Below are 26,216 nucleotides of genomic sequence, written 5' to 3'. Positions count from 1 at the left end.
GAACCATTGATTAGTGCTTAGAAATTGTTCATTTGAGTTGATATGACGATTGATAAATATGATTTGAAACAAAAAGTTGTCTCAGATATTGTTCTATTTGAATTTAAAGATGGCTATTTGTTAGGCTTTTGAAAAACAAAGTATAAATTCCATATTTGAGATGGGAAATGCAAATTACTGTGTATATTTATATTTTTCTTTTTGGAAAAACAGTGCAGTTTATTAAAAAGACTAGAAGATTAAAAGATCAGCTTTCTAGGTCTTTGTCACTTATTTAACCTTGTTTCTTTTGAGAGCCACTTCATCTCTACCCCTAAGCCTCAGTTTCTTCATCTGTATAATAACCCCCCCAAATTCAACAATATGTTACCTGCCCTATTAACCTAGTGGGACTGCTCTGATGATCACTTGATTAATGCTATATGTACAATTGCTTTGTAAACTTGTCATAAATCATTTGACATCCTTGATAGCTCATTTAAGCTCAGAAGCAAGATTTGATGTCTATTATATGGATTTTTCAATGGCCTTGGAGTATATAGAATAAGTATAATGGATTAGTTTGGGTTCAAAGCACTTTCAACTGAGGTGATCTAAATTGAAAGTTTACTTGATTTATTGTGAGATTTTAAGATCAGTGTCTGCTGTGTGCCATAAGATGTAACATTGTATTTAATGTTTTGATAGAGAAGTGCCTGTATAAATTAGTAGATATTAGACTTTATGAGTTCAAAAGCTCTAGATTCTTAAGTCTTCAAAGGGAAGTTTTTCTTTCTTTGTCAACTCTTATACCCAGTGTTTTATTTTTGCTGATATCTACATCTTTGGAATATTACTTGTTTGTAGAGGATGTAGTAAATAACAGTCTAAACTTAATCATTAGGAATAATAGAGATTTTTTTTTAAGAAATTAACTGCTTAAAAGATAAAAGATATATTTGATAATGGGCAGAGACACAGTGACAAATCTGAGTGGGATTGGGATTGAGGGTGGGTTGGGGCTGTTGTTAGATGGTAGAGGCAGAAAGCAGATTCGGTATATGTGGAAAAATGACCAGATTTTAGACTCTCATGGGGAAGTCCTGAAGAAATAATAAATGAATGCCTTGAATACCAAGACAACATATTTTTCATCTCTGAGCTGTATTCACTAGGACATTCTTGTGACGCATACACATTTGACTGTCACTAGAGCTTTAGAAGAATGTTACTATACAACCTCTATTGTGGAGGGAAAAAAAATCTTCGTCTCTTTAATCTCCCACTTGCACCCTTCCCTACACACACTCAGGGAAAAAGCTGTAAATTTATACAAACCTTACTCTAGAATCTTTGCTACAACAAAGAAATCCCTATAATGTTCAACCGATCATTATGTGTATATTTGCATTATAATCTTGATAGTTAGAATTTTTTGAGAACACAGTGTGCCCGTGCTGTTAGACATTTTACATATATTGTCATTTGTTCTTCACAACAAGTCTGAAATTTAGTATAATTTCCCCCATATTATATGGATGTTAAGGTTCAGAGAAGTTATGTAACTTGGAGTTATATAATTCCAAATCACACAATAGTGAGTGATTGAATGAGTATTCAAACTCGTATCTCTATGACTCTAAAATCTGTGATATTTTTCAAAACCCCATACACTTCCTTGATACGGGAAATTTTTGTTTTTATGGTTTTGGCCCAGCTGCTTACTTGTGCAGCAAGATTTGGGTAATCCTGAGGCTGAGGGTACTAACCCTAAATATAATACAGATGATGATGTTCAGGTGAACATGCCTCTCAGCCACAAACTTCTCTGCATTTAGTGGACAGGTGTTTCCTTCACTTGTGGTCCCTACTGTCAACATACCTTTCCACTTCTTTCAAGGATTCCTAAATATTCTGTGAACACACTTGTTTTTGGGAAAAGTAAGCATTAACTTCTCTTTTGGGGATTTCTCTATTTAAGGTAGTTTTTTTCAGAGATATCAAAGGAAGCTTGTACATGTCTAGTGAACATATCTACTGTTCATTAGTGAACAGATCTTGTCAAAAGGTTCTTTTGTAATTCTAAGCTGAGAAAAGTGTCTCCTAAAATGAAGAGTTGATGTATTTTTAGTACTGTTTCATTCATAAATGCATTTGATTTAGAAAGTAGAAAGCATTTGCAGTGAAAAGCAAAACAAAACACAAAACAACTGCCTAATATGAATTTAAATAAATACTAAGTGGCAGATATTTGTTTCATGTTTGTCTAACTAAGATTTCAAAGAATAAACCTACCCAGTCCTATCTGTGATAACCCTCCCCATAAACCCTCTTCCCTTACTGTCTCTACATGTGCTGATTGTCTTAATTATGTTCATGAGATTGTAAGCTTTGTGAAAGAACAGAATCGTTCTAATCTAAACATTTCTTCATGACCTTTGTGGCAATAATTCTATCCTGAGACCTCTATAAAGTAATTTATTATAAATAAAGCATCAGTATTTTTGGCTTTTAGGTGGGCAAAATTCTACAGTGTGATAATACAAGTTATTTCATGTCATCAGAAGCCCTGATGAATTTGGAAAACAAATTTTCAATTAATAAATACCTTTTTAAAAAACAAAATCAAAAACAACTTTCTAAACATGGGTCCGTTATGGTGAATGATTGGGAATTAGTGTTTAGTAGTGTCTGGCCCAGTGCTGAGTAATAATATTATTAAAAATTGTTCTTGATAGAAAGTAAATTAATGAACTTTTCTGTTTCAGGAAATGTTGTGAGCAACTTGGGACATTCCTTCTTCAGTCAAAGTTTCCTTGGCAGTAAAGAACATGGTGGATTCTTATATGTGACTTCTACCTACCAGTCACTACAAGACTTGGTACTCCCAACCCCACCATACTTGTTTGGGATTCTCATCCAGAAATGGGAAACTCCATGGGCTAAAGTGTTTCCCATCCGACTAATGTTGAGACTTGGGGCTGAATATCGACGTAAGTAGTAAAATACTCTCTTCTAAGCCATGTAACCAAAATATCATGACTAAATAAGGCCTAAAATATTTAGACCTCATCTGTTTGGTGATAAAACCCAGCAGAGGTAGGACATTTGAAATACTGAGCTAAATTTGGGTAGTGTCTCTTACTTATTTTGGCTATAATGGGAAGGACTGACAATATCAAATGAAGAAGTTGGTGATTATTTATTACCCTGTAAACTTACTGTTTTTATAGTTCATTGGTAAATACTTGATTATCATCAGAAAAAATGAATATGAACAAGTAACTTCAGTTTTGTATAGAATCTATATATGGTGAACATATTCTTTGTCACTTGGTTGGAAAATAGTTACGACAAATTATATTTTACTTAATGTAACAGATACTGAAATATAGTGGTTCAGAGGCCTCTCAGTTGGGTGAGGTAGGCCACAGAAGAGCTTCCTTTCCTAAGGTTGTAGCAGTGCTTCTAAGTTGTATTTTTTTTCTTAAATATTAAAAGCTATGTGCAAGCTTTATTTAAAACTTTGTATCTTTACATAATAAAAAGTGCCCTGAACTGGGAAGCAGACCACTTGAATAACATTCTCAACTCTGATACTTACTAACTCTGTAACTTTAGAAAAACCATTCAACTTCTCTGATTCTTACTTTCTTCTGTAAACTGGAGATAATGCTTGCTTTTTTTATCACACAGGATTGTTAAAAGGATTAAATAAAATAATAAATGAAAAAGTATTTTATAACTATAAAATACTGTATTATATGTTCTCAGCAAGTCAACTTCATTCTTTCACTCATTTATTCAATCACAAAGTATTTAATAATCCTGGGAATTTAGAAATGGGTAAGACATGGTTATAGACACTTGAATTTAGTAAAAGAAGACAAACAAATAATATTTTATAGTGTATTGTGTTAAAACATATGATCAAGGTTAACAAAGTTCTTTGGAAGTTCCAAGATGGGCCCTAACTTGACCAGGAGTGAAAAAGTTAGACATGAAACCCTTGGACCAAGTGTCCTCTGGACTGAATTCTGAAGGAGGTGTCTGAATTAACCAAATGAAGTAGAAGAAAGGAAGGATTCTATGCAGAGGGAAAAACACGTACATCTTCTTGCCGGGCACAGGAAATTCAAACCATAAAGTTCAACGGTGTGAGCCAGCCGATAGGATATTGGCTGGTATTTGGTGGTAGGCCCTCTTTAGAACTAAGGAGGGTCCTGGTTGTGAGATGTAGAAGAGTGAATTCTTTTAGACCTCTTGAACATAGAGGAATCAAAATATTTGTTTCTTGGATCAAATCAGTCTTATTTGAAGAAGACTGCACTTGTGGTCATTTTTAAAAAAGCTACATCAAAAGGCTTTCTTTTGTAGTTTGTAGGAGGCTAAGGATTTGCTAATTAAGTTTTCAGCCCTACATTTTTTATGCTCTGATGAGTCATTACAATTATATTTTGAAAACTGAATTAGCCATGATGTCTCTTTTACCAAAATTTTAAGCTGCGAAACTTAGTCTGATCATTTCTCATTTCCATAGTTTATCCATGCCCACTGTTCAGTGTCAGATTTCGGAAGCCATTATTTGGAGAGACGGGGCATACCATCATGAATCTTCTGGCAGTAAGTTAGGATTTTAATTTTTTTTATCCTTACTGGGGTTTGTATGGGAGAAGGAAGATGAGGATTTTGTTATTTTGTTGATCGCCACACCCTGCCTGCTTCAACCAGGTAAAAATTTGTGCTGGAGGAAAAGAAAAGAATATATATATTCTTTGGAAAGCATGTGGAGCTTCAGAGTGAAATAATACAAGGATTCCAACCCAGTCATACTCTTTACTATCTATGTGACCTTGCTGGATTACTGTGAGCTCTAGCAATAATGTATAATTAAAGTCCCTGCATTCTGTTGTGGTTTATTTTAAGTCTGACGTCCTAGGGGTGTCCTCTATGTCTACAAAGATACAATAAGCTATTGTTCAGCTGAAGGTTGGTAAGAGGTTTTATTTAAACATCTCAAGCCAGTAAGACTTTGATTGTTTGCTGGTGGCTCTGTATGGGCTAGGATTCAAATTTCATCTTTTCCTTTCTGCTGGGCTCCCTCATGTCTCCTCTATGCATGTATCCACTCTGATGGTTGACCAATGATTTGTGGTTGTCTCAGGCCAGGTCTCCTAAGGCCAACATGTGCGCAGACTAAGGTCAATCCTGGGTGTTTGGGGAGTTTATGAAGCCCTTTCCAAACTCCCAGAACTCTTTGTTAAATCTCTGGCTAGTCTTCCTGTCTACTGCTTGTCACCAATGGGTGACAACCTTAGACTAACAGAGCTGCTGACTCTCCCTTTTCACTAGCCCCTGCGATTTCCACTGTAACTGACAGTATTCCAAATCAAATGAGTACTTTTAGGTAATGAAGGTTTTTATTTTCATGAACCCCCTGTCCTGGTTAAACTACATGGCTACAGAGCTAGGAGCATCCCCATTGTGTTAGTTTCCTAGGGCTGCGTTAACAAAGTACCATAAACTAAGTGGCTGAAAACAACAGAAATTTATTTTCTCACAGTTCTGAAGGCTAGAAGTCTTAAATCAAGGTGTTGGCAAGGTTGTGCTCCCTCTAAAATCTGTAGGGGAGAACCCTTCTTTGCTTCTCCCTAGCTTTTTGGTGGTTTTCTGGCAATTTTTAACATTCCTTGGTTGAAGCTGCAGTACTTCAATCTCTGCCTCCATCATCACATATCCGTCTCCTCTCCTGTGTCTATCTCTGCATTCAAATTTTCCTCTTCTTAGAAGGACACCAGTCATATTGGATTAGGACACATTCTGATACAATCTGGACTCAGTTTAATTCCATCTGCAATGACCCTATTCTCAAATAAGCTCACATTCTGAGGTACCTGGAGTTAGGACTTCAACATATTTTTTTGAGTGGGGGGCACAATTCAATCCATAACATCCAGGAAAGAATGTCACAGACTCAGTTCCACTGTTCTTACCTGAAGTTCAGTAGTTTTCATGCATAAACACTTCTCAATATGTTGTGTGTCTTTGGTCTAATTCCAGAGCACTGAGATTTGTGTGTGTGTGTGTGTGTGTGTGTGTGTGTGTGTGTGTGTGTGTTTAAGCCATTTTGCCTAGTAGTTGCTTTGGGGGAGTGGATTTATTGATTTCCTCACTCTGTCCTGTCAAGTTACAGCTCCAATTATCTTTTTTTTTTTTTTTTTTTTAACATTTTTTCAGTTTATTTGCCATAAGTAACAGGGTATTTGGGATGGTTTTTCATTTTTTTTTTTTTATCTTCATTTTATTGAGATATATTCACATACCACACAGTCATACAAAACAAATCGTACTTTCGATTGTTCACAGTACCATTACATAGTTGTACATTCATCACCCAAATCAATCCCTGACACCTTCATTAGCACACACACAAAAATAACAAGAATAATAATTAGAGTGAAAAAGAGCAATTGAAGTAAAAAAGAACACTGGGTACCTTTGTCTGTTTGTTTCCTTCCCCTATTTTTCTACTCCATCCATCCATAAACTAGACAAAGTGGAGTGTGGTACTTATGGCTTTCCCGATCGCATTGTCACCCCTAATAAGCTACATTTTTATACAATTGTCTTTGAGATTCATGGGTTCTGGGTTGTAGTTTGATAGTTTCAGGTATCCACCACCAGCTACCCCAATTCTTTGGAACCTAAAAAGGGTTGTCTAAAGTGTGCGTAAGAGTGCCCACCAGAGTGACCTCTCGGCTCCTTTTGGAATCTCTCTGCCACTGAAGCTTATTTCAATTCCTTTCACATCCCCCTTTTGGTCAAGAAGATGTTCTCTGTCCCACGATGCCGGGTCTACATTCCTCCCCGGGAGTCATATTCCACATTGCCAGGGAGATTCACTCCCCTGGGTGTCTGATCCCACGTAGGGGGGAGGGCAGTGATTTCACCTTTCAAGTTGGCTTAGCCAGAGAGAGAGGGCCACATCTGAGCAACAAAGAGGCATTCGGGAGGAGGCTCTTAGGCACAACCATAGGGAGGCCTAGCCTCTCCTTTGCAGCAACCGTCTTCCCAAGGGTAAAACTTACGGTAGAGGGCTCAACCCATCAAACCACCAGTCCCCTATGTCTGTGGTCATGTTAGCAACCATCGAGGTGGGGTAGGCGAATACCCCTGCATTCTCCACAGGCTCCTCAAGGGGGCACTACATCTTTTTTTTTCCTTGTTTTTCTTTTTTTTTTTTTTTTTTAACTTTCCCTTCTTTTTTAAATCAACTGTGTGAAAAAAAAGTTCAGAAGAAAACAAACATACAATAAAAGAACATTTCAATGAGATCATAACAAGGGAGTAAGAAAAAGACAACTAACCTAAGATAACTGCTTAACTTCCAACATGTTCCTACTTTACCCCAAGAAAGTTACCTAATATAGCAACATTTCTGTGAACTTGTTCCTACTATATCCATCAGAAATTAACAGACCATAGTCATTCCTGGGCATCCCCACAACGTTAAATAGCTTATCTGTTCTTCTTGTATTATTGTTCCCCCTTCCTTAATTGCTCTCTATTGCTAGTTCCCCTACATTCTACATTACAAACCATTTGTTTTACACTTTTCAAAGTTCACATTAGTGGTAGCATATAATATTTCTCTTTTTGTGCCTGGCTTATTTCGCTCAGCATTATGTCTTCAAGGTTCATCCATGTTGTCATATGTTTCACGAGATCGTTCCTTCTTACTGCCGTGTAGTATTCCATCGTGTGTATATACCACATTTTATTTATCCACTCATCTGTTGATGGACATTTGGGTTGTTTCCACTCTTGGCAATTGTGAATAATGCTGCTATGAACATTGGCGTGCAGATATCTGTTCGTGTCACTGCTTTCCGACCTTCCAGGTATATACCGAGAAGTGCAATCGCTGGATCGAATGGTAACTCTATATCTAGTTTTCTAAGGAACTGCCAGACTGACTTCCAGAGTGGCTGAACCATTATACAGTCCCACCAACAATGAATAAGAGTTCCAATTTCTCCACATCCCCTCCAGCATTTGTAGTTTCCTGTTTGTTTAATGGCAGCCATTCTAACCGGTGTTAGATGGTATCTCATTGTGGTCTTAATTTGCATCTCTCTACTAGCTAGTGAAGCTGAACATTTTTTCATGTGTTTCTTGGCCATTTGTATTTCCTCTTCAGAGAACTGTCTTTTCATATCTTTTGCCCATTTTATAATTGGGCTGTCTGTACTATTGTCATTGAGTTGTAGGATTTCTTTGTATATGCAAGATATCAGTCTTTTGTCAGATACATGGTTTCCAAAAATTTTTTCCCATTGAGTTGGCTGCCTCTTTACCGTTTTGAGAAATTCCTTTGAGGTGCAGAAACTTCTAAGCTTGAGGAGTTCCCATTTATCTATTTTCTCTTTTGTTGCTTGTGCTTTGGGTGTAAAGTCTAGGAAGTGGCCGCCTAATACAAGGTCTTGAAGATGTTTTCCTGCATTATTTTCTAGGAGTTTTATGGTACTTTCTTTTATATTGAGATCTTTGGTCCATTTTGAGTTAATTTTTGTGTAGGGGGTGAGGTAGGGGTCCTCTTTCATTCTTTTGGATATGGATATCCAACTCTCCCAGCCCCATTTGTTGAAAAGACCATTATGACTCAGTTCAGTGACTTTCGGGGCCTTATCAAAGATCAGTCGGCCATAGATCTGAGGGTCTATCTCCGAATTCTCCATTCTATTCCATTGATCTATATGTCTATCTTTGTGCCAGTACCATGCTGTTTTGGCAACTGTGGCTTTATAATAAGCTTCAAAGTCAAGGAGTGTAAGTCCTCCCACTTTGTTTTTCTTTTTCAGAGTGTCTTTAGCAATTCGAGGCATCTTCCCTTTCCAAATAAATTTGATAACTAGCTTTTCCAAGTCTGCAAAGTAGGTTGTTGGAATTTTGATTGGGATTGCATTGAATCTGTAGATGAGTTTGGGTAGAATTGACATCTTAATGACATTTAGTCTTCCTATCCATGAACATGGAATATTTTTCCATCTTTTAAGGTCCCCTTCTATTTCTTTTAGTAGAGTTACGTAGTTTTCTTTGTATAGGTCTTTTACATCTTTGGTTAAGTTTATTCCTAGGTACTTGATTTTTTTAGTTGCTATTGAAAATGGTATCTTTTTCTTGAGTGTCCCTTCAGTTTGTTCATTTCTAGCATATAGAAACATTACTGACTTATGTGCATTAATCTTGTATCCCGCTACTTGGCTAAATTTGTTTATTAGCTCTAGTAGCTGTATCGTCGATTTCTCAGGGTTTTCCAGATATAAGATTATATCATCTGCAAACAATGACAGTTTTACTTATTCTTTTCCAATTTGGATGCCTTTTATTTCTTTGTCTTGCCGGATTGCCCTGGCTAGCACTTCCAGCAGAATGTTGAATAACAGTGGTGACAGCGGGCATCCTTGTCTTGTTCCTGATCTTAGAGGGAAGGCTTTCAGTCTCTCACCATTGAGTACTATGCTGGCTGTGGGTTTTTCATATATGTTCTTTATCATGTTGAGGAAGTTTCCTTCAATTCCTACCTTTTGAAGTGTTTTTATCAAAAAGGGATGTTGGATTTTGTCAAATGCTTTTTCAGCATCTATTGAGATGATCAATTGATTTTTCCCTTTCGAGTTTTTAATGTGTTGTAATACATTGATTGATTTTCTTATGTTGAACCATCCTTGCATGCCTGGAATGAACCCCACTTGGTCATGGTGTATGATTTTTTTAATGTGTCTTTGGATTCGATTTGCAAGTATTTTGTTGAAGATTTTTGCATCTATATTCATTAGGGAGATTGGCCGGTAGTTTTCCTTTTTTGTAGCATCTTTGCCTGGTTTTGGTATTAGATTGATGTTAGCTTCATAAAATGAGTTAGGTAGTATTCCATTTTCTTCAATGTTTTGAAAGAGTTTGAGTAAGATTGGTGTCAGTTCCTTCTGGAAAGTTTGGTAGAATTCCCCTGTGAAGCCATCTGGCCCTGGGCATTTATTTGTGGGAAGATTTTTGATGACTGATTGGATCTCTTTGCTTGTGATGGGTTGACTGAGGTCTTCTAATTCTTCTCTGGTCAGTCTAGGTTGTTCACATGTTTCCAGGAAATTGTCCATTTCCTCTACATTATCCAGTTTGTTGCCATACAGTTGTTCATAGTATCATCTTATAATTTTTTTAAATTTCTTTGGGATCTGCAGTTATGTCACCTTTTTCATTCATTATTTTGTTTATATGGGTCTTCTCTCTTTTTGATTTTGTCAGTCTAGCTAGGGGCTTGTCAATCTTGTTGATCTTCTCAAAGAACCAACTTTTGGTGATATTTATCCTCTCTATTGTTTTTTTTGTTCTCTATGTCATTTATTTCTGCTTTAATCCTTGTTATTTCTTTTCTTCTACTTGGTTTAGGATTGGTTTGCTGTTTGTTTTCTAGCTTCTTCAGTTGATCATTAGTTCTTTGATTTTGGCTCTTTCTTCCTTTTTAATATATGCGTTTAGTACTATAAATTTCCCCGTCAGCACTGCTTTTGCTGCATCCCATAGGTTTTGGTATGTTGTGTTCTCATTTTCATTCGTCTCTATATATTTAGCAATTTCTCTTGCTATTTCTTCTTTAACCCACTGATTGTTTAGGAGTGTGTTGTTTAACCTCCAGGTGTTTGTGAATTTTCTAAGTCTCTGATGGTTATTGACTTCTAATTGTATTCCATTGTGGTCAGAGAATGTGCTTTGAATAATTTCAATCTTTTTAAATTTATTGAGGCTTGTTTTATGTCCCAGCGTATGATCTATTCTGGAGAAAGTTCCATGAGCACTAGAAAAGTACGTGTATCCTGGTGATTTGGGATGTAATGTCCTGTATATGTGTGTTAAATCTAATTCATTTATCAGATTGTTTAGGTTTTCAGTTTCCTTATTGGTCTTCTGTCTGGTTGATCTATCTATAGGAGAGAGTGCTGTGTTGAATTCTCCCACAATTATTGTGGAAACATCAATTGCTTCCTTTAGTTTTGCCAGTGTTTCTCTCATGTATTTTGTGGCACCTTGATTGGGTGCATAGACATTTACGATTGTTATTTCTTCTTGTTGAATTGCCCCTTTTATTAGTATGTAGTGGCCTTCTTTGTCTCTCAAAACATCCCTGCATTTAAAGTCTATTTTATCTGAGATTAATATTGCTACACCTGCTTTCTTTTGGCTGTAGCTTGCATGAAATATTTTTTTCCATCCTTTCACTTTCAGTTTCTTTGTGTCCCTGTGCCTAAGATGAGTCTCTTGGATGCAACATATTGGTGGTTCATTTTTTTTGATCCATTCTGCGAATCTATATCTTTTAATTGGGGAGTTTAATCCATTTACATTCAACGTTATAACCGTGAAGGCATTTCTTGAATCAGCCATCTTATCCTTTGGTTTATGTTTGTCATATTTTTCCCCTCTATTACTATCCTTTATTGTACCCATACCGAATCTTTTTAGTACTGAACTTTTCTCCAAGTCTCTCTGTCCTTTCTTTGTTTCTCTGTCTGTAGGGCTCCCCTTAGTATCTCCAGTAGGGCAGGTCTCTTGTTAGCAAATTCTCTCAGCATTTGCTTGTCTGTGAAAAATTTAAGCTCTCCCTCAAATTTGAAGGAGAGCTTTGCTGGATAAAGTATTCTTGGCTGGAAATTTTTCTCACTCAGAATTTTAAATATATCATGCCACTGCCTTCTTGCCTCCATGGTGGCTGCTGAGTAGTCACTGCTTAGTCTTATGCTGTTTCCTTTGTATGTGGTGAATTGCTTTTCTCTTGCTGCTTTCGGAACTTGTTCCTTCTCTTCTGTGTTTGACAGTGTGATCAGTATATGTCTCGGAGTGGGTTTATTTGGATTTATTCTATTTGGAGTTCGCTGAGCATTTATGATTTGTGTATTTATGTTGTTTAGAAGATTTGGGAAGTTTTCCCCAACAATTTCTTTGAATACTCTTCCTAGACCTTTACCCTTTTCTTCCCCTTCTGTGACACCAATGAGTCTTATATTCGGACGTTTCATATTGCTGTCATATCCCTGAGGTCCATTTCGATTTTTTCAATTTTTTTTTCCCCCTTCTTTCTTTTATACTTTCATTTTCCATTCTGTCATCTTCCAGGTCACTGATTCGTTGTTCAGCTTCCTCTAGTCTTGTACTATGAGTGTCCAGAATCTTTTTAATTTGGTCAACAGTTTCTTTAATTTCCATAAGATCATCCATTTTTTTATTTAGTCTTGCAATGTCTTCTTTATGCTCTTCTAGGGTCTTCTTGATTTCCTTCATATCCCGTACTGTGGTCTCATTGTTCATCTTTAGTTCTTTGAGTAGCTGCTCTAGGTGTTGTGTCTCTTCTGATCTTTTGATTTGGGTGCTTGGGCTTGGGTTATCCATATCGTCTGGTTTTTTCAAATGCTTTATAATTTTCTGTTGTTTTTGGCCTCTTGGCTTTTGCTGAACTTGATAGGGTTCTTTTAGGATTTGTAGACCAATTGGAGTCCTTATCTCTAATTTATCAGATCTACAGCTTCGTGGAGTACACTTTCTCTAACTAACCAGCAGGTGGCATCCACGAGCCATCTGTTCTCCACAAGCCAGTTCTCCCCTGTTTAGCCTTTTTGGTGAGTGGGGGATTGAGTCTTGTGGGGTCCAATTGGTGTACCAAGCTTGCGTGTGTAGTTGGTGTTGCCTACCCTGTATATGGGGCATGTTTCTGGGCAGTCAGGGAGTGGGGGTGGCTCTAACAATCAAATCTCCCTGGTGATCCTAAAGTTTTGATGCTGCTGCAATAGTCTAATCCTTCAGTTCAGTCCTGCCACAGTTTGTCTGCCACTGACCCACAAGTCCTTGGTATTGGCATATGGCTCCTGAGACTTGCAAATGGGCCCCTCTTCCAGGCTGTGCACCCGGGGTCCTCTGTTGAGGGATGACTGTGCTATGTCACAGGTGAGTGCCGTCCCCCCAGGGCAGTTCTGCTGGGCTGTGTAGGGAGGCTCCCAGTCTGCTGAAATGATGGCTGAATGGGGCTTTGTTAATTCATACTGCTCCACCTTCCCAACTCTGGGACAATCAGCTGAGGTTGCAGGGAAGGCTAATGTCCACGCCCAGTTTTGTGGTGTGTGCCTGTTATTTGAAGCGCTTCCGTCACACTGGGTTGTCTGGGGCAGCTCTGGGCTATGGGGCTGGCGATGGGCAGGAGTGTTTCCACCAGGATGATGGCTGTGAGCGGACACTGCCGTTTTCTTGGGAAGTTGTGGTGTTTAGTGAATTTTCTCAGCCACTGGATTATTGCCTTTTGTCTCAGAGCTCTCTTAGTTCTGCTCTTGTCTTGACCTGCCCAAATTGCAAGTTTTTGAAGCTTTCTGTATTGGGCTTAGATTTCGCTGATCTCAGTAGTTCCACGTTTTCATGAGTGTTGTATGAAGTATGCCCAAAGTCAGATTGCTCTGTGGTGTCCAGTCCACGCAGTTCCTGGCTTTCTACCTACTTTCCTGTAGGAGTAACTAAAACATACAGCTCACCAGTCCGCCATCTTGCCCCACCTCTCTCCAATTATCTTTTAAATGATTTAAACAATAAGGAAAAAACCTTATAGATTTGTCCATGTATTTACATTTCTAGTGCTCTTTATTCCTTTGTGTATATCCATATTTGCATCTGGTGTCATTTTCCTTCTTGGCCTGAAGGAGTTCCTGTGACGTTTCTTGTGGGTCTGCTGGTGTTCCAGTTTGCTAATGCTGCCATTATGCAGAATATCAGAAATGGATTGGCTTTTATAAAGGGGATTCATTTGGTTACAAAGTTACAATCTTAAGACCATGAAGTGTCCAAAGTAAGGCATCAATAGGGTACCTTCACTGAAGGATGGCCATTGGCATCTGGAAAAGCTCTGTTAGCTCGGAAGGCACGTGGCTGTCCTCTGCTTGTTCCCAGGTTGCGTTTCAAAATGGCATTCTGCAAAATGTTGCTCTTGGGGCATTTTTGTCCTCTCATAGCTGCATCTCTTCTTCAAAATGTCACTCTCAGTTGCTCTGCGTCTGGACCTGTGTGGCTACTTTTAAAGTACTCCAGTGATCTAACAAAGACCCACCCTGAATGGGTGGGGGGCAATACCTCCATAAAATTATCCAATGAAAGGTCTTGCCCACAGTTGATTGAGTCACATCTCCATGTAAACACTGAACCAATAGGTTCTAACCTAATCAACACTAATATAGTCTGCCCCCACAAAAGTGCATCAAAGATAATGGCGTTTTGGGAAACATAATACATCCAAACCGGCACAGCTGGTGATGAATTTTTTTCTGCTTTTATAGTTGTAACAGTATCTTTGTCTTGTCTTTGTATTTCAAAGATATTTTTACGGAACATAGAATTCTAGGTTGACAGGTTTTTTTTTTCTTTGAATACTTTTAAAATGTTGATCCACTGTCTGCTGGCTTACATTGTTTCAGATGAAAAATTTCTTTTCATCCTAATCTTTTCTCCTCTGTATGTAATGTTTCTTTTTTTCTCTGGCTCCTTTAAAATTTTTCTTTATATCAGTGGTTTGGAGCATTTTGATTATAATGTGCCTTGGTATAGTTTTCTTCATGTTTTTTATGCTTGGGACTCATTGAGCTCAGAGCTGTAGGTTTATAGTTTTCATCAAATACTTTTTCTGTCCATCCCCCTCTTTTCATTCAGGGACTCAAATTACATACATCTTAGACTGATTGAGATTGTTTCACAGCTCACTAATGCCCTTTTTATTTCATTTGCAGTCTTTTTTCTGTCCATGTTTTCATTTTGGATAGTTTTTATTGCTGTCTTCAAGTTCACTTATCTTCTGCAATGTCCAAGCTGCCATTAAGTCTACCCAGTATGTTGTTTATCTCCAATATTATAGTTTTCATCTTTAGAAGTTTGATTTTGGCCTTTCTTTTGAATCCTCTATACTCTCCCTAAATTTTTGAACATAAGAAATAACCTTTATAATAGCTATTATAATGTTCTTGTTTGGTAATTCTAACATCTGGTATCAGTTGTGGCTCAGTTTTTATTGATTGTTTTTGTTTCCCCCACTTAATTTGAGTCAGATTTTCCTGCTTTATATGCCTGGTAATTTTTTATTGGATGCCAGACATTGTGATTTTACCTTGTTGAGTGTTGGATATTTTTGTGTTCCTATAAATATGCTTGACTTCTATTGCAAGTAATGCAGTTATGTTACTTGGAAATATTTTGGTCTATTCAAGTCTTCTTTTAAGATTTTTAAAGTGAAATTAGAGCCATGTTTAGTCTAAGGCTAATTGTTTCCCCTTAAAAGGCAAGACTCATCTGAATACTCTTCCTGGTGCCCACGAATTACAAGCTTTTCCTATCTCACTGGTGGGAAGTGGCACTATTGCAAGACCTGTGTGAGTATCAGGTAATGTTCCCACTCACCTAATCCTTCAGATGGTTCTTTCACTGGCCTCAGGTAGTTTCCTCACACACATTTGCTATTCAGAACTCTGCTGAAAACTTTGGAATATACCCTCCACAGATCCTCAGCTCTCTCTTTGTGCAGTTTTCCCCTCTCTAGTACTCTGTCCTGCAAACTCTAACTGCCTTCATGTCTCTATAACCTCAGCTTTGTTTCCTTAACTCAGGGAGTCTGCCAGGCTTTGCCTGTGTTTGTTTTCCCAGCACCAGAGCCTGGAAAGTCTCTCAAGGCATAAACTGGGGCTCACCTCATTTGTTTCCTTTCTCTCAAGAATCACTTTCCTTTGTTGCCTGATGTTCAGAATCATGAAAACCATTTTTTCATATGTTTTGTGCAGTTTTCAGTTGTTGCAGGTAGGTGGGTAAATTGCTCCCTATTTCTCCATCTTGGTCAGAAGTGGAAATTTAAAAATTTTCTTTTAATCTATAAGCTTTCTCTCTTTCACTTTCTTCCTCTTTCTCCCTTACTGCCCTCCCCATTCTCTCTCTTTGTCTCTCTCTTTCTCCCTCTATTCCTCCCTCCAATCCCCCATCCCTTCACCCTTCTCTGGTAACTTTAGTTTTTAGTCACATTTTTTACAAGATGATTTCTTCTTACTGAATATAATCTGCTTTTTAAGGAGATATTTATCCCATAGTCTTGCAAAAGAAGCCTTAAGTTTTTATGCCTGTATCAATTCATTTATACAAACACTTATTGAATTGCTTACTAAAGCATCTCTCTCCAGTCACCTCCTTATCTCCAGCTTACCAGGACCTACAATCTATTGATACTAACAACTTTTCACTGTTTCTTGCTTCCCTTGCTTCTCTCTTTGCCTAGCTAAGATTCCATGGTTTCATCATTAAAATCACCTTTTAATATACGTTCTCAGGTCTTTTGTCTCTTTTTCTCTCTGTTGTGGTGCCCTAGCAATACATAAATGCTGTTAAATCTACTTCTCCCCTTCTTTTTTTAAAAATTCATTTTAACATTTGTATACAGTAAAATTCACCATCTTTTGGAGTCCGTTTCTGAGTTTTGACACATGCATAGAGTGATGTAACTACCACCCCTGCAGACAAGATACAGAACAGTTTTCCATCTCTCAAAAAAATTCACTCATGCTACCTCTTTGCACTCAAACCCTTCCCCCATCTCCTGGTAACCATTGGTTCTCTATCCCTATAATTTTGGCTTTTTCGGAATGTCGTATAATTGGAATCATACAGTATGTAGACTTTTTAGTCTGGATTCTTTTGCTTAGCATAACACGTTTGAGATTTATCCATGCTGTTGTGTTTATCAATAGTTCATTCATTTTTATTGCTGAGTAGTATTCTTTTGTATGTTGTACATTAGTTTTCATTTCTCTTGGATAAATACCTGGGATTGGGATTGTTGGGTCATATTGTAAGTATATGTTTACCTTCATAAGCAACTGCAAAACTCTTTTCCAAAATGGCTGCGGCATTTTGCATTCACAAGCAATATACAGGAAATCCAGTTGTTCTACATCTTTGCCAGCACTTATTTCCTTTCTTTTGTTTTGTTTTTTCATTTTTACATTTCCAACAGGAGCTCAGTAATATCTCATTTGATTTCAACTTTTAAGCTGCTAATGATTAATAATTTTGAGCAGCTTTCTATATACTGATTTGCCCTCTTTATATCTTCTTTGGGGAGTGTCTTTTCAATTTTTTTTGCCCATCTTAAAAATAGGGTTGTTGTTTTCTTGTTGTTGAGTTTTGAGAGTTCTTTATATATTCTTGTTCCAGTTTGCTAATGCTGCTGTTATGCAAAATACCAGAAATGGATTGGCTTTTATAAAGGTGATTTATTTGGTTACAAATTTACAGTCTGAAGGCCATGAGAATGTCCAGATGAAGGCATCAACATAAGTATACCTTCACCAAAGGAAGGCCAGTGGCATCTGCAAAACCTCTGTTAGCTGGGAAGGCATGTGGCTGGCGTCTGCTGATTCCAGGTTGTGTTCCAGCTCCACTCTCAGCTCCAGTGTATTCTTCAAAGTGTCTCTCTTGGCTGCAGCACTGAGTTCCTTCTGTTTGTCAGCTGTTTTATATGGCTCCATGATTTAATTAAGACCCACCCTGAATGGGTAGGGTAACACTTCCATGGAAATTATTCAATCAAAGATCTTGCCCACAGTTGATTGAGTCACATCTTCATGGAAACAATCAATAGGTTCCTACCTCATCAACACTAATACGTCTGATACCACAAGATTGCATCAAAGAACATGGCGTTTTGGGGGACATAATACATCCAAACGAGCACAATTCTGAATATAAATCCTTTCTCAGATATGTATCATTTGCAAATATTTTCTCCCAGTCCATGGCTTATCTTTTCATTCTCTTAAAAATGTCTTTTGTAGAGGAAACATTGTTAATTCTGATGAAGTCCAAGTTACTGTTTTCTTTTATGGAGCATGCTTTTTGAAATGGATCTAAGAACTTTTTGACTAAACTTAAATCACAAAGATTTTCTTCTGTGTTTCCTTCTAAAAGGTTTGTAGTTTTACATTTTACATTTAGGTCTATGTTCTATTTTGAGTCCATTGTTATATAAGATGTGAAGCATTGTTTCAAGTCTTTCTTTTATCCATTTGAATGTCTAATTGGCCCAGCACTATTTGTCAAAATATTATCTTTATTTATTTAGTTGCCTTTGCACCACTGTCAAAAGTCAATTCTTCCCTTATTCTTAATTTATATTCAAGCCTGATTATAGTTAAAACAAGTAGCATATCATTCTCACTGGTTTTGTTTTAGCTTCGTGACTGCTCCCCTTGAGGACACTCTTAAGAGCTACCCTAAATTCCTACTTTCCTAGATGACTGTTTGTACGTGATCTATTCTCAAATCCCCAGTGCCTCCTTTTCATCATTTTCAGCTGATAACCTAGCCTCTATTTCTCTGAGAAAATAGAAGTACTCAAAAAACAATTTTAACATAGATCCATCCAACAACTTGCCAATATATATGCATTTTATTTTCTTAGCATTCAGGTCACCGTTCTTTCTTGATTCTTCTCCTAGAGACGTCTGATTTTCCACCTTTCCCTACCTATCATATTCTACTTCTCAGTAAATGGCAGTTCCATTCTTCTAGTAGCCCAAGCCATAAAATTTAGTCTCATCTTTTGTCTTTTATTCACATTCTACATTCAATCCAGTAGCAAATATTGTGAATGTTCTACCTTAAAAATATATCTAGAATCTGGCGTCTGCTCACTGCCTTTTTAACTGTTAATATTCTAGCCCAAGTTATCACTACCTCGTGCTTGGATTATTTTTATTGTGTTTTATGTACCTCCCTTCTTCCACCTTTGCTTATTTACAGTGTAGTATTTGTAGAGAAGTCAGAAAGATCTGTTAAAGCAGGTCAAAACCATCTGTAGAGTAAAGTCAAAGAAACTTAGGATAGCCTACAAGGTGTGTGAAGTCTGTCCCCATTTAATCAATCCCCATCCTGTGGCATTGACCTCAACTCCTACCACTTTTACTCATTTACTTCAGCCACATTGGATATGCACTGAGTGTGTTTCCCCCTATAAATATTCATTGAATGCCTAGGATGTTCCCAGCATTTGGGATATAGCAAGAACCAATCAAGCAAAAATCCTTGTCCTCTTGGAGCCTACCTTAGAGCTAGGAGACATACCATAAACAAATAAATATAGAGAATGTTAAGTGGTAATAAGTGCCACAGTGAAAAATAAAGCAGGGTAGGCATTCAAATATTTGTTAATATAATATATAAGGGGTATATGAAACTGTTTGGTCTACTTCCTTACAGAGTATAGTCTAATTGAGAGCTAGAATACATAGAGTAGGTTTTTCTTTATATGTTTTCCTTATTATTTTAATAGGATATTTCAGTAGTGACATTCTTTCCATTTGTGCTAATTTTATTACTATAAAGACTGCCATTGATTAATACTTTATTCCACTTTTATCTGCTTTTGCCCAGGACTTCAGAAATTACCAATACACATTGCCTGCAGTTCAAGGTTTGGTAGTTGATATGGAAGTTCGAAAAACCAGCATCAAAATTCCTAGCAATAGATACAATGAGGTAAGATTTACCATGAGGGCATACTTATAAATAGTTCAATACATGATTGAAGGCGGAAAATACCTGATTACATGTAAATTTTATTTTTAATTAATTGATTTTGAAATCAGTTTATAATATTGCTTGGTTTAATTCAGTGCTGAAATTCATGACAGAAAAGGAAGATGCTGAGTTTGCAGTTTCATCAGTGACTTGTGTCATTCGCTGTGCTTTTGACATTTTGATGCTATAATAATCAATGATAGATTTGCATTTTGATTAAGATAAAATTAACCTCATGTCTTTTAATATTAATGGTAGACTTTAAAAATTTTTTCCCCCTTTTTCTAAGTAAATAATTTTTTTCACTATCCTTAATGTTTAAGCACAGCGTCCAGCTACTTTAAGTACTGAAATGGCTTTTAAGTATGGTTCCAAAAGCAAATGGTTGTATCTGAATTAAACTATAATTTGTAACTAAAATGAAATGATGCATATTACATATACGTTACCAGAGTTATGTAAGCAATATTCTTTGCCTGTTTGCCATGTGAAAACTTGTCTGGATTTAAAAAGTTCTTAAAATCAGTTTCAAAATGTCCAATGATAATCATTAGAACTTCTAAGGGAAAATTTATTTTAAAACTTACTTTGGCATAGTAATGGTTGTAATTTATTGGTTTTTGGGCAAGGTGGTAACTCATTGAACATTCCTTCCACTGTCTCAGATTTCTTAATGTAAAATAATTGTCTCCTTCTCTAGCTTACTTTCCTTCCTTCCTTTTCTTCTTTCCCTTTTCTTTCTTTGTTCATTTATATTCACTTATTCATTTGTTCACTAAGTAAATATTTTGTACTTGAAATGCACTTAGAATTACATAAAAGTCTTGCTGGAATCAAGAGCTCAGGGTTCGGCATTATTACGAGAGGGACCTATGTGAAGAAAGTCCTTACCCATCACTTTCTGTGTGATGTGTCTTTTTTCAAGCTATTAGAGAATAGTAGTTAGAATGTGTGTGTATTAGGGTTCTGCAAAGAAGCAGAATCAACAGGGTGTTTGTATTTATATATTAAGAGATTTATTATAAGGAATCAACTCGTATGACTATGGCGGCTGGCAAGTTGGAATTCTCTAAGGCAGGCTACAGGCTGGAAATTCTGATAAAGGTGATCTTGAAGTCCTTGGTCTGAATTCCCCAGGGAAGGCTAATGTCTGGAAATTTCAGTAAGAGCCAATGGGGTAGAAATTCTTCTGACCTCTGAAACCCTTAGTTCTAGGTTTTAAGACCTCCAACTGATTAGATGAAGAGATTACCCACAATGCTGAAGGCAGTCTCCTGTTGATTGTACGTACAATCAACTGACTGTAGATGCTGTCAACTGATAGATACAAATCACATCCAGAAAATACATTCACAATAGCAAGTACACCAGTGTTTGACTCAATAACTTGATATCATACACTAGACATGTTGACACAAGAAATTAACAAAAACATGTGCTTAATTTTTTTTCTGGGAAAAAAGTCATATTTTAGCTGTGAAAGAGTCCTACATTGGAATATCAAACAGTAATAGACTAGGTAGAGTCAAATCTTAAAAGTGAACTATTTTATATATTTCTGCCTAAATAGCCATAAAGAAAATATGCTTTGAAAACTTGTTTTATTCCTTAAATTTGAAGAGTTACCATCCATATCACAAACGTTGATTAGATATATTCCACTGTGCTGGTTTGGATATATTATGTCCCCCCAAACACCATGTTCTTTGATGTAATATTGTGGGGGCAGACATATTAGTGTTGATTAAATTGGAATCCTTTGATTGTTTCCATGGAGATATGACTTAATCAGCTGTGGGCAAGACCTTGATGGGATAATTTCCATGGAGGTGTTACCCTACCCATTCAGGGCGGGTGTTAATTGGATCACTGGAGTTGTATAAAGGAATTCACAGACAGGAGGACCTCAGAGCAGTTAAGAGTAACATTTTGAAGAGCAACTGAGAATGACATTTTGAAAAAGAGCTGCAGCTGAGAGAGGACAAAATGCCGCAAGAGCAACATTTTGGAGAATACCATTTTGAAATGTAACCTGGGAGCAAGTGGACGCCAGCCATGTGCCTTCTTAGCTGACAGGTTTTCTGGATGCCAATGGCCATCCTTCAGTCAAGGTACCCTATTGTTGATGCCTTACCTTGGACACTTTATGGACTTAAGACTTGTAACTTTATAACCAAATAAACCCCCTTTATAGAAGCCAATCCATTTCTGGTGTTTTGCAAAACGGCAGCATTAGCAAACTCGAACATCCACTCTGAGAAATACAGATATTAGTAAGAACACTTTGCCTGTCTTCTCGGAGCTTACTGTAATTCCCCAAGTGGATAGTATACATGACTATCTTTGGTGTTTGCAGAATGGTGCTGTGTGCTCAGGAGGAGTTGGATCTGTTTTTATACATTTAGATCTGTAAAAGCTGTGAGGCCCCTGTGGTTAATTAAGTACTGTGCTGGTTTGGATGTACTATGTCCCCCCAAATGACATTATCTTTGATGCAGTTTTGTTTGGGTAGGAAACATATTGGTATTGATTGGGTCGGAGACTTTTGATTGGATGTTTCCATGGAGATGTGATCACACAACTGTGGGAGAGATCTTTCATTGGATAATTTCCATGGAGTTGTGGCCCTGCCCATTCAGCATGGGCCTTGATTGGTTTACTGAAGCACTATATAAGCTCAGGCAGAAGGAGCGAGCTTGCTGCTGCCAAGAGGGACACTTTGAGGATCGCACAGGAGCTGAGAAGAGAGGAGCACAGATGAGAGACAGTTTGAAGACTGCTGTTGAAAGCAGACTTTTGCTCCAGAGAAGCTAAGTGAGGACAAACGCCCCAAGAGCAACTAAGAGTGACATTTTTGAGGAACTGCAGCCTAGAGAGGAACGTCTTGGGAGAAAGCCATTTTGAAACCAGAACTCTGGAGCAGACGCCAGCCACATGGCTTCCCAGCTGGCGGAGGTTTTCCAGACACCATTGGCCATCCTCCAGTGAAGGTACCCAATTGTTGATTACTTACCTTGGACACTTTATGGCCTTAAGACTGTAACTTTGTAACCAAATAAACCCCCTTTTATAAAAGCCAATCCATTTCTGGTATTCTGCATCCCAGCAGCATTAGCAAACCAGAACAAGTACTGACTGAGCACATTCATGACATCAACTGCCATTCATATTACCTTTCTTAATCTGAACAATTCCTCCTGGGTCTATGGTTGTACAGATTCAGATACCTTCATTCAATAGAGTAACTGTGTTTCTTTTTCTTTATTAAATTTTGTTTTAAATAAAGTTCCACCAAAACAACTATTAAACAGGGAAGAATGGGAGGAAGAGGCTAGTAAATTACAGTAAACACCATCAATTGCTCTCTCTGTGCTGTAGATACTGGCACCTATTCCTCCCTCACTTTTTGTGATGGCCATTGTGGGATCCAGCCCCTGGCTAGTTTGCTGGTGACAGAAAAGGACATGAAAATCCTCTTCATGAACTGATGAGGGGTGGGCATGCCCAGCTTCTGATCACGGCTTTTGATTACTAACTTTGGATCACTGAGGGTCTGGCTCTGAGGGCAGCCATTGTTCCCACTCATCCAGGACAGAGGTGGCAATAGAGAAGAGTTAAAGATACTAAGGTTCATCACAAATGTGGGGGACAGTTAGCTAAAGAGCTGCATTTGTTAGATCAAGAAAGGTTAGCTTTGGGGAGATGTGGAAGCAGTTCCACATTCTGATGCCCTCCCCAGGGCACATTGGATCTGATTTGTGCCCTCTTCTTAGGTTGCTGAAGTAAAGACCTGCAGTAAAGATAACTATTTAAATAATTACAAATGCAAGTATTATTGTATTGTATGGTTTGGTATGTAGCTCCACTTCTTCCTACAGGTGTTAAAATGCAAATGCACAAACAGTAATGATAAATCTATTGTTTTGGACATGCAATGTGCACAGATGTAAGTGGTAGCTGTTCTGGTTTGCCAATGCTGCCAGAATGCAAAACACCAGAAATGGATTGGCTTTTAGTAGGGGGTTTATTTGGTTACAACATTACAGTCTGAAGGCCATAAAGTGTCCAAGGTAAAGCATCAGCAATTGGGTACCTTCACTGAAGGATAGCCATTGGCGTCCAGAAAACCCATTAGCTCAGAAGGCATGTGTCTGGCTTGCTCCCAGATTGCATTTCAAAATGACGTTCTCCAAACTATTGTTCTTGGGGTGTTCTGTCCTCTCTTAGCTGCAGCTCCTCTTCAAAATATCACTCTCAGTTGCTCTCCAAAGTGTCACTCTTAGCTGCTCTGTGAACTCCTTTATACGACTCCAGTGATCCAATTAACACCCACCCTAAATGGGTGGGGTAACACCTCCATGGAAATTATCCAAACGTTCCACTCACAATTGATTGAATCACGTCTCCTTGGAAACACTCAATCAAAGGATTCCAATCTAATCAACACTAAATACATCTGCCCCCACAAGATTGCATCAAAGAACATGGCATTTTGGGGGACATAATACATCCAAACCAGCACAGTAACAAATAGAGAAAAGTGTTGGGGAATGGATGGGTTTAGGAAAAGTATATGTGTATGCTATTGAAGTCAAGTTGGTATCAAATCTAATATGATTGTTGTGTATTTATGTTAAATTTTAACCACATGATAACCACAAGGAAAATTTATGAACAATATATCCAGATAGTAAAGAGAAATCACTCAATGTGGTACAACACAAAAAATCAAATAAATTTAAAATTAGGCCCTAACAGAAAGAATTGAGGGACAAAACAGTTATAATACTTAAGAGGCTAAATAGTAAAATGGCAGAAGAAACTCTTGCCTTATCAGTAGTGACTTTGAATGTAAATGGATTAAACTCTCCAGTCAAAAGGCAGAGATGGCAGAATGGATTAAAAAAAAAAAAATGAAACATGACCCAACTACATGTTGTCTGCAAGAGATTCATCTTAAATTCAAAGATACAAGTAGGTTGAAATTGAAAGGATTGAAAAATATATACCATGCAAGTAGTAACCAAAAGAGAGCTGGGGTAGCTATACTAATATCAGATAAAATAGACTTGAAGTCAACAACAGTTATAAGGGAGAAAGACAACCATTATATGCTGATACATGGAATCAAGAAGAAATAAATGATTCTACCAAACCAATTTTTAGTAAAGAGATAGAATCAATTACCAAAAACCTCACAAAAAAGAAAAACTCGGACCAGATGGCTTCACAGTGGAATTCCAAGAATACTTAACTCCAATTCTGCTCGAACTCTTCCAAAATACTGAAGAGGAGGGAACACTCCCTAATTCATTCTATGAGGCCAACATCCCCTTCATACCAAAGCCAGATAAAGATACAACAAGAAAAGAAAATTATACATCAACATCTCTTATGAATATGATGCAAAAATCCTCAATAAAATACTAGCAAACAGAACCAAGCAGCACCTTAAAAGAATTATATACCATGTTCAAGTGGGATTTATCCCTCATGTGCAAGGATGGTTCACCATATGAAAATCAATTAATATAACACACTATTTTAAGAGAATGAAGGAAAAGAAGCCACATGATCATTTCATTTGATATAGAAAAGGCATTTGACAAAATCCATCACTACTTCTTGATAAAAATTGTTAGAACACTAGAAATAGAACAAAACTTCCTCAACATGATAAAGAGTGTGCTGATTTGGATATATCATGTCTTCCAAAAAGCCATATTCATTAATGCAGTCTTGTAAGGGCAGACATTAATCTTTTGATTGAGTGTTTCCATGGAGATGTGACTCAATCAACTGTGGGCAAAACATTTGATTAAATTGTTTTGATGGAGATATGGACCCTGCCCTTTCAGGATGGGTCTTAATTAAATCACTGGAGTCCTGTAAGAGAGCTCACAGACAGAAGAAGCTCAGAGCAGCTGAGAGAGACTTTTGGAGAGACACTTGCTGACACTTAGAGACGTTTGGAGATGCTAGGCTAGAGTTTGCTCTGGAGAAGCTAAGGGAGGACCCCAACGCTTAGATGCACAGGAGCCAAAGAAGCTGAGATAAGCCCAGAGATATTTTGGAGAAAGTCGTCTTGAAACACAACCTGAAATCACTGCCCTCCTTCCTACGTGGGATCTGACACCCAGGGGAATGAATCTCCCTGGCAACATGGAATATGACTCCCAGGGAGGAATCTAGACCCAGCATCATGGGATGGAGAACATCTTCTTGACCAAAAGGGGGATGTGAAAGGAAATGAAATAAGCTTCGGTGGCAGAGCGATTCCAAAAGAGCTGAGAGGTCACATTGGTGGGCATTCTTATGCACAGTATAGACAACCCTTTTTAGGTTCTAATGAATTGGAATAGCTAGCAGTAAATACCTGAAACTATCAAACTACAACCCAGAACCCATGAATCTTGAAGACAATTGTATAAAAATGTAGCTTATGAGGAGTGGCAATGTGATTGGGAAAGCCATATGAACCATACTCCCCTTTGTCCAGTGTATGGATGGATGAGTAGAAAAATGGGGGCAGAAAACAACAACAAAAAACACCCAGTGTTCTTTTTTACTTTAATTGTTCTTTTTCACTTTAATTTTTA

The 26,216-nt window shown here is 37.5% G+C and overlaps 1 protein-coding gene across 3 annotated transcripts in view; it reads left to right on the top strand.

Annotated features, from left to right (window-relative positions):
- ZFYVE9 (zinc finger FYVE-type containing 9) overlaps window positions 1-26,216 on the top strand; it is a 205,389-nt gene that overhangs the window by 142,605 nt on the left and 36,568 nt on the right. For all 3 annotated transcript variants that reach the window (XM_037827231.1, XM_037827230.1, XM_037827232.1), the window contains 3 exons: window positions 2,748-2,972; window positions 4,520-4,602; window positions 19,471-19,575. In XM_037827231.1, coding sequence (XP_037683159.1) covers window positions 2,748-2,972; window positions 4,520-4,602; window positions 19,471-19,575 — 413 coding nt within the window. The remainder of the gene's footprint in view (window positions 1-2,747; window positions 2,973-4,519; window positions 4,603-19,470; window positions 19,576-26,216) is intronic.

The sequence above is a fragment of the Choloepus didactylus genome, chromosome 2, assembly GCF_015220235.1.
Source record: "Choloepus didactylus isolate mChoDid1 chromosome 2, mChoDid1.pri, whole genome shotgun sequence".
Lineage (NCBI taxonomy): Eukaryota > Metazoa > Chordata > Mammalia > Pilosa > Megalonychidae > Choloepus > Choloepus didactylus.
This window is presented reverse-complemented; position numbering and strand designations above follow the sequence as displayed.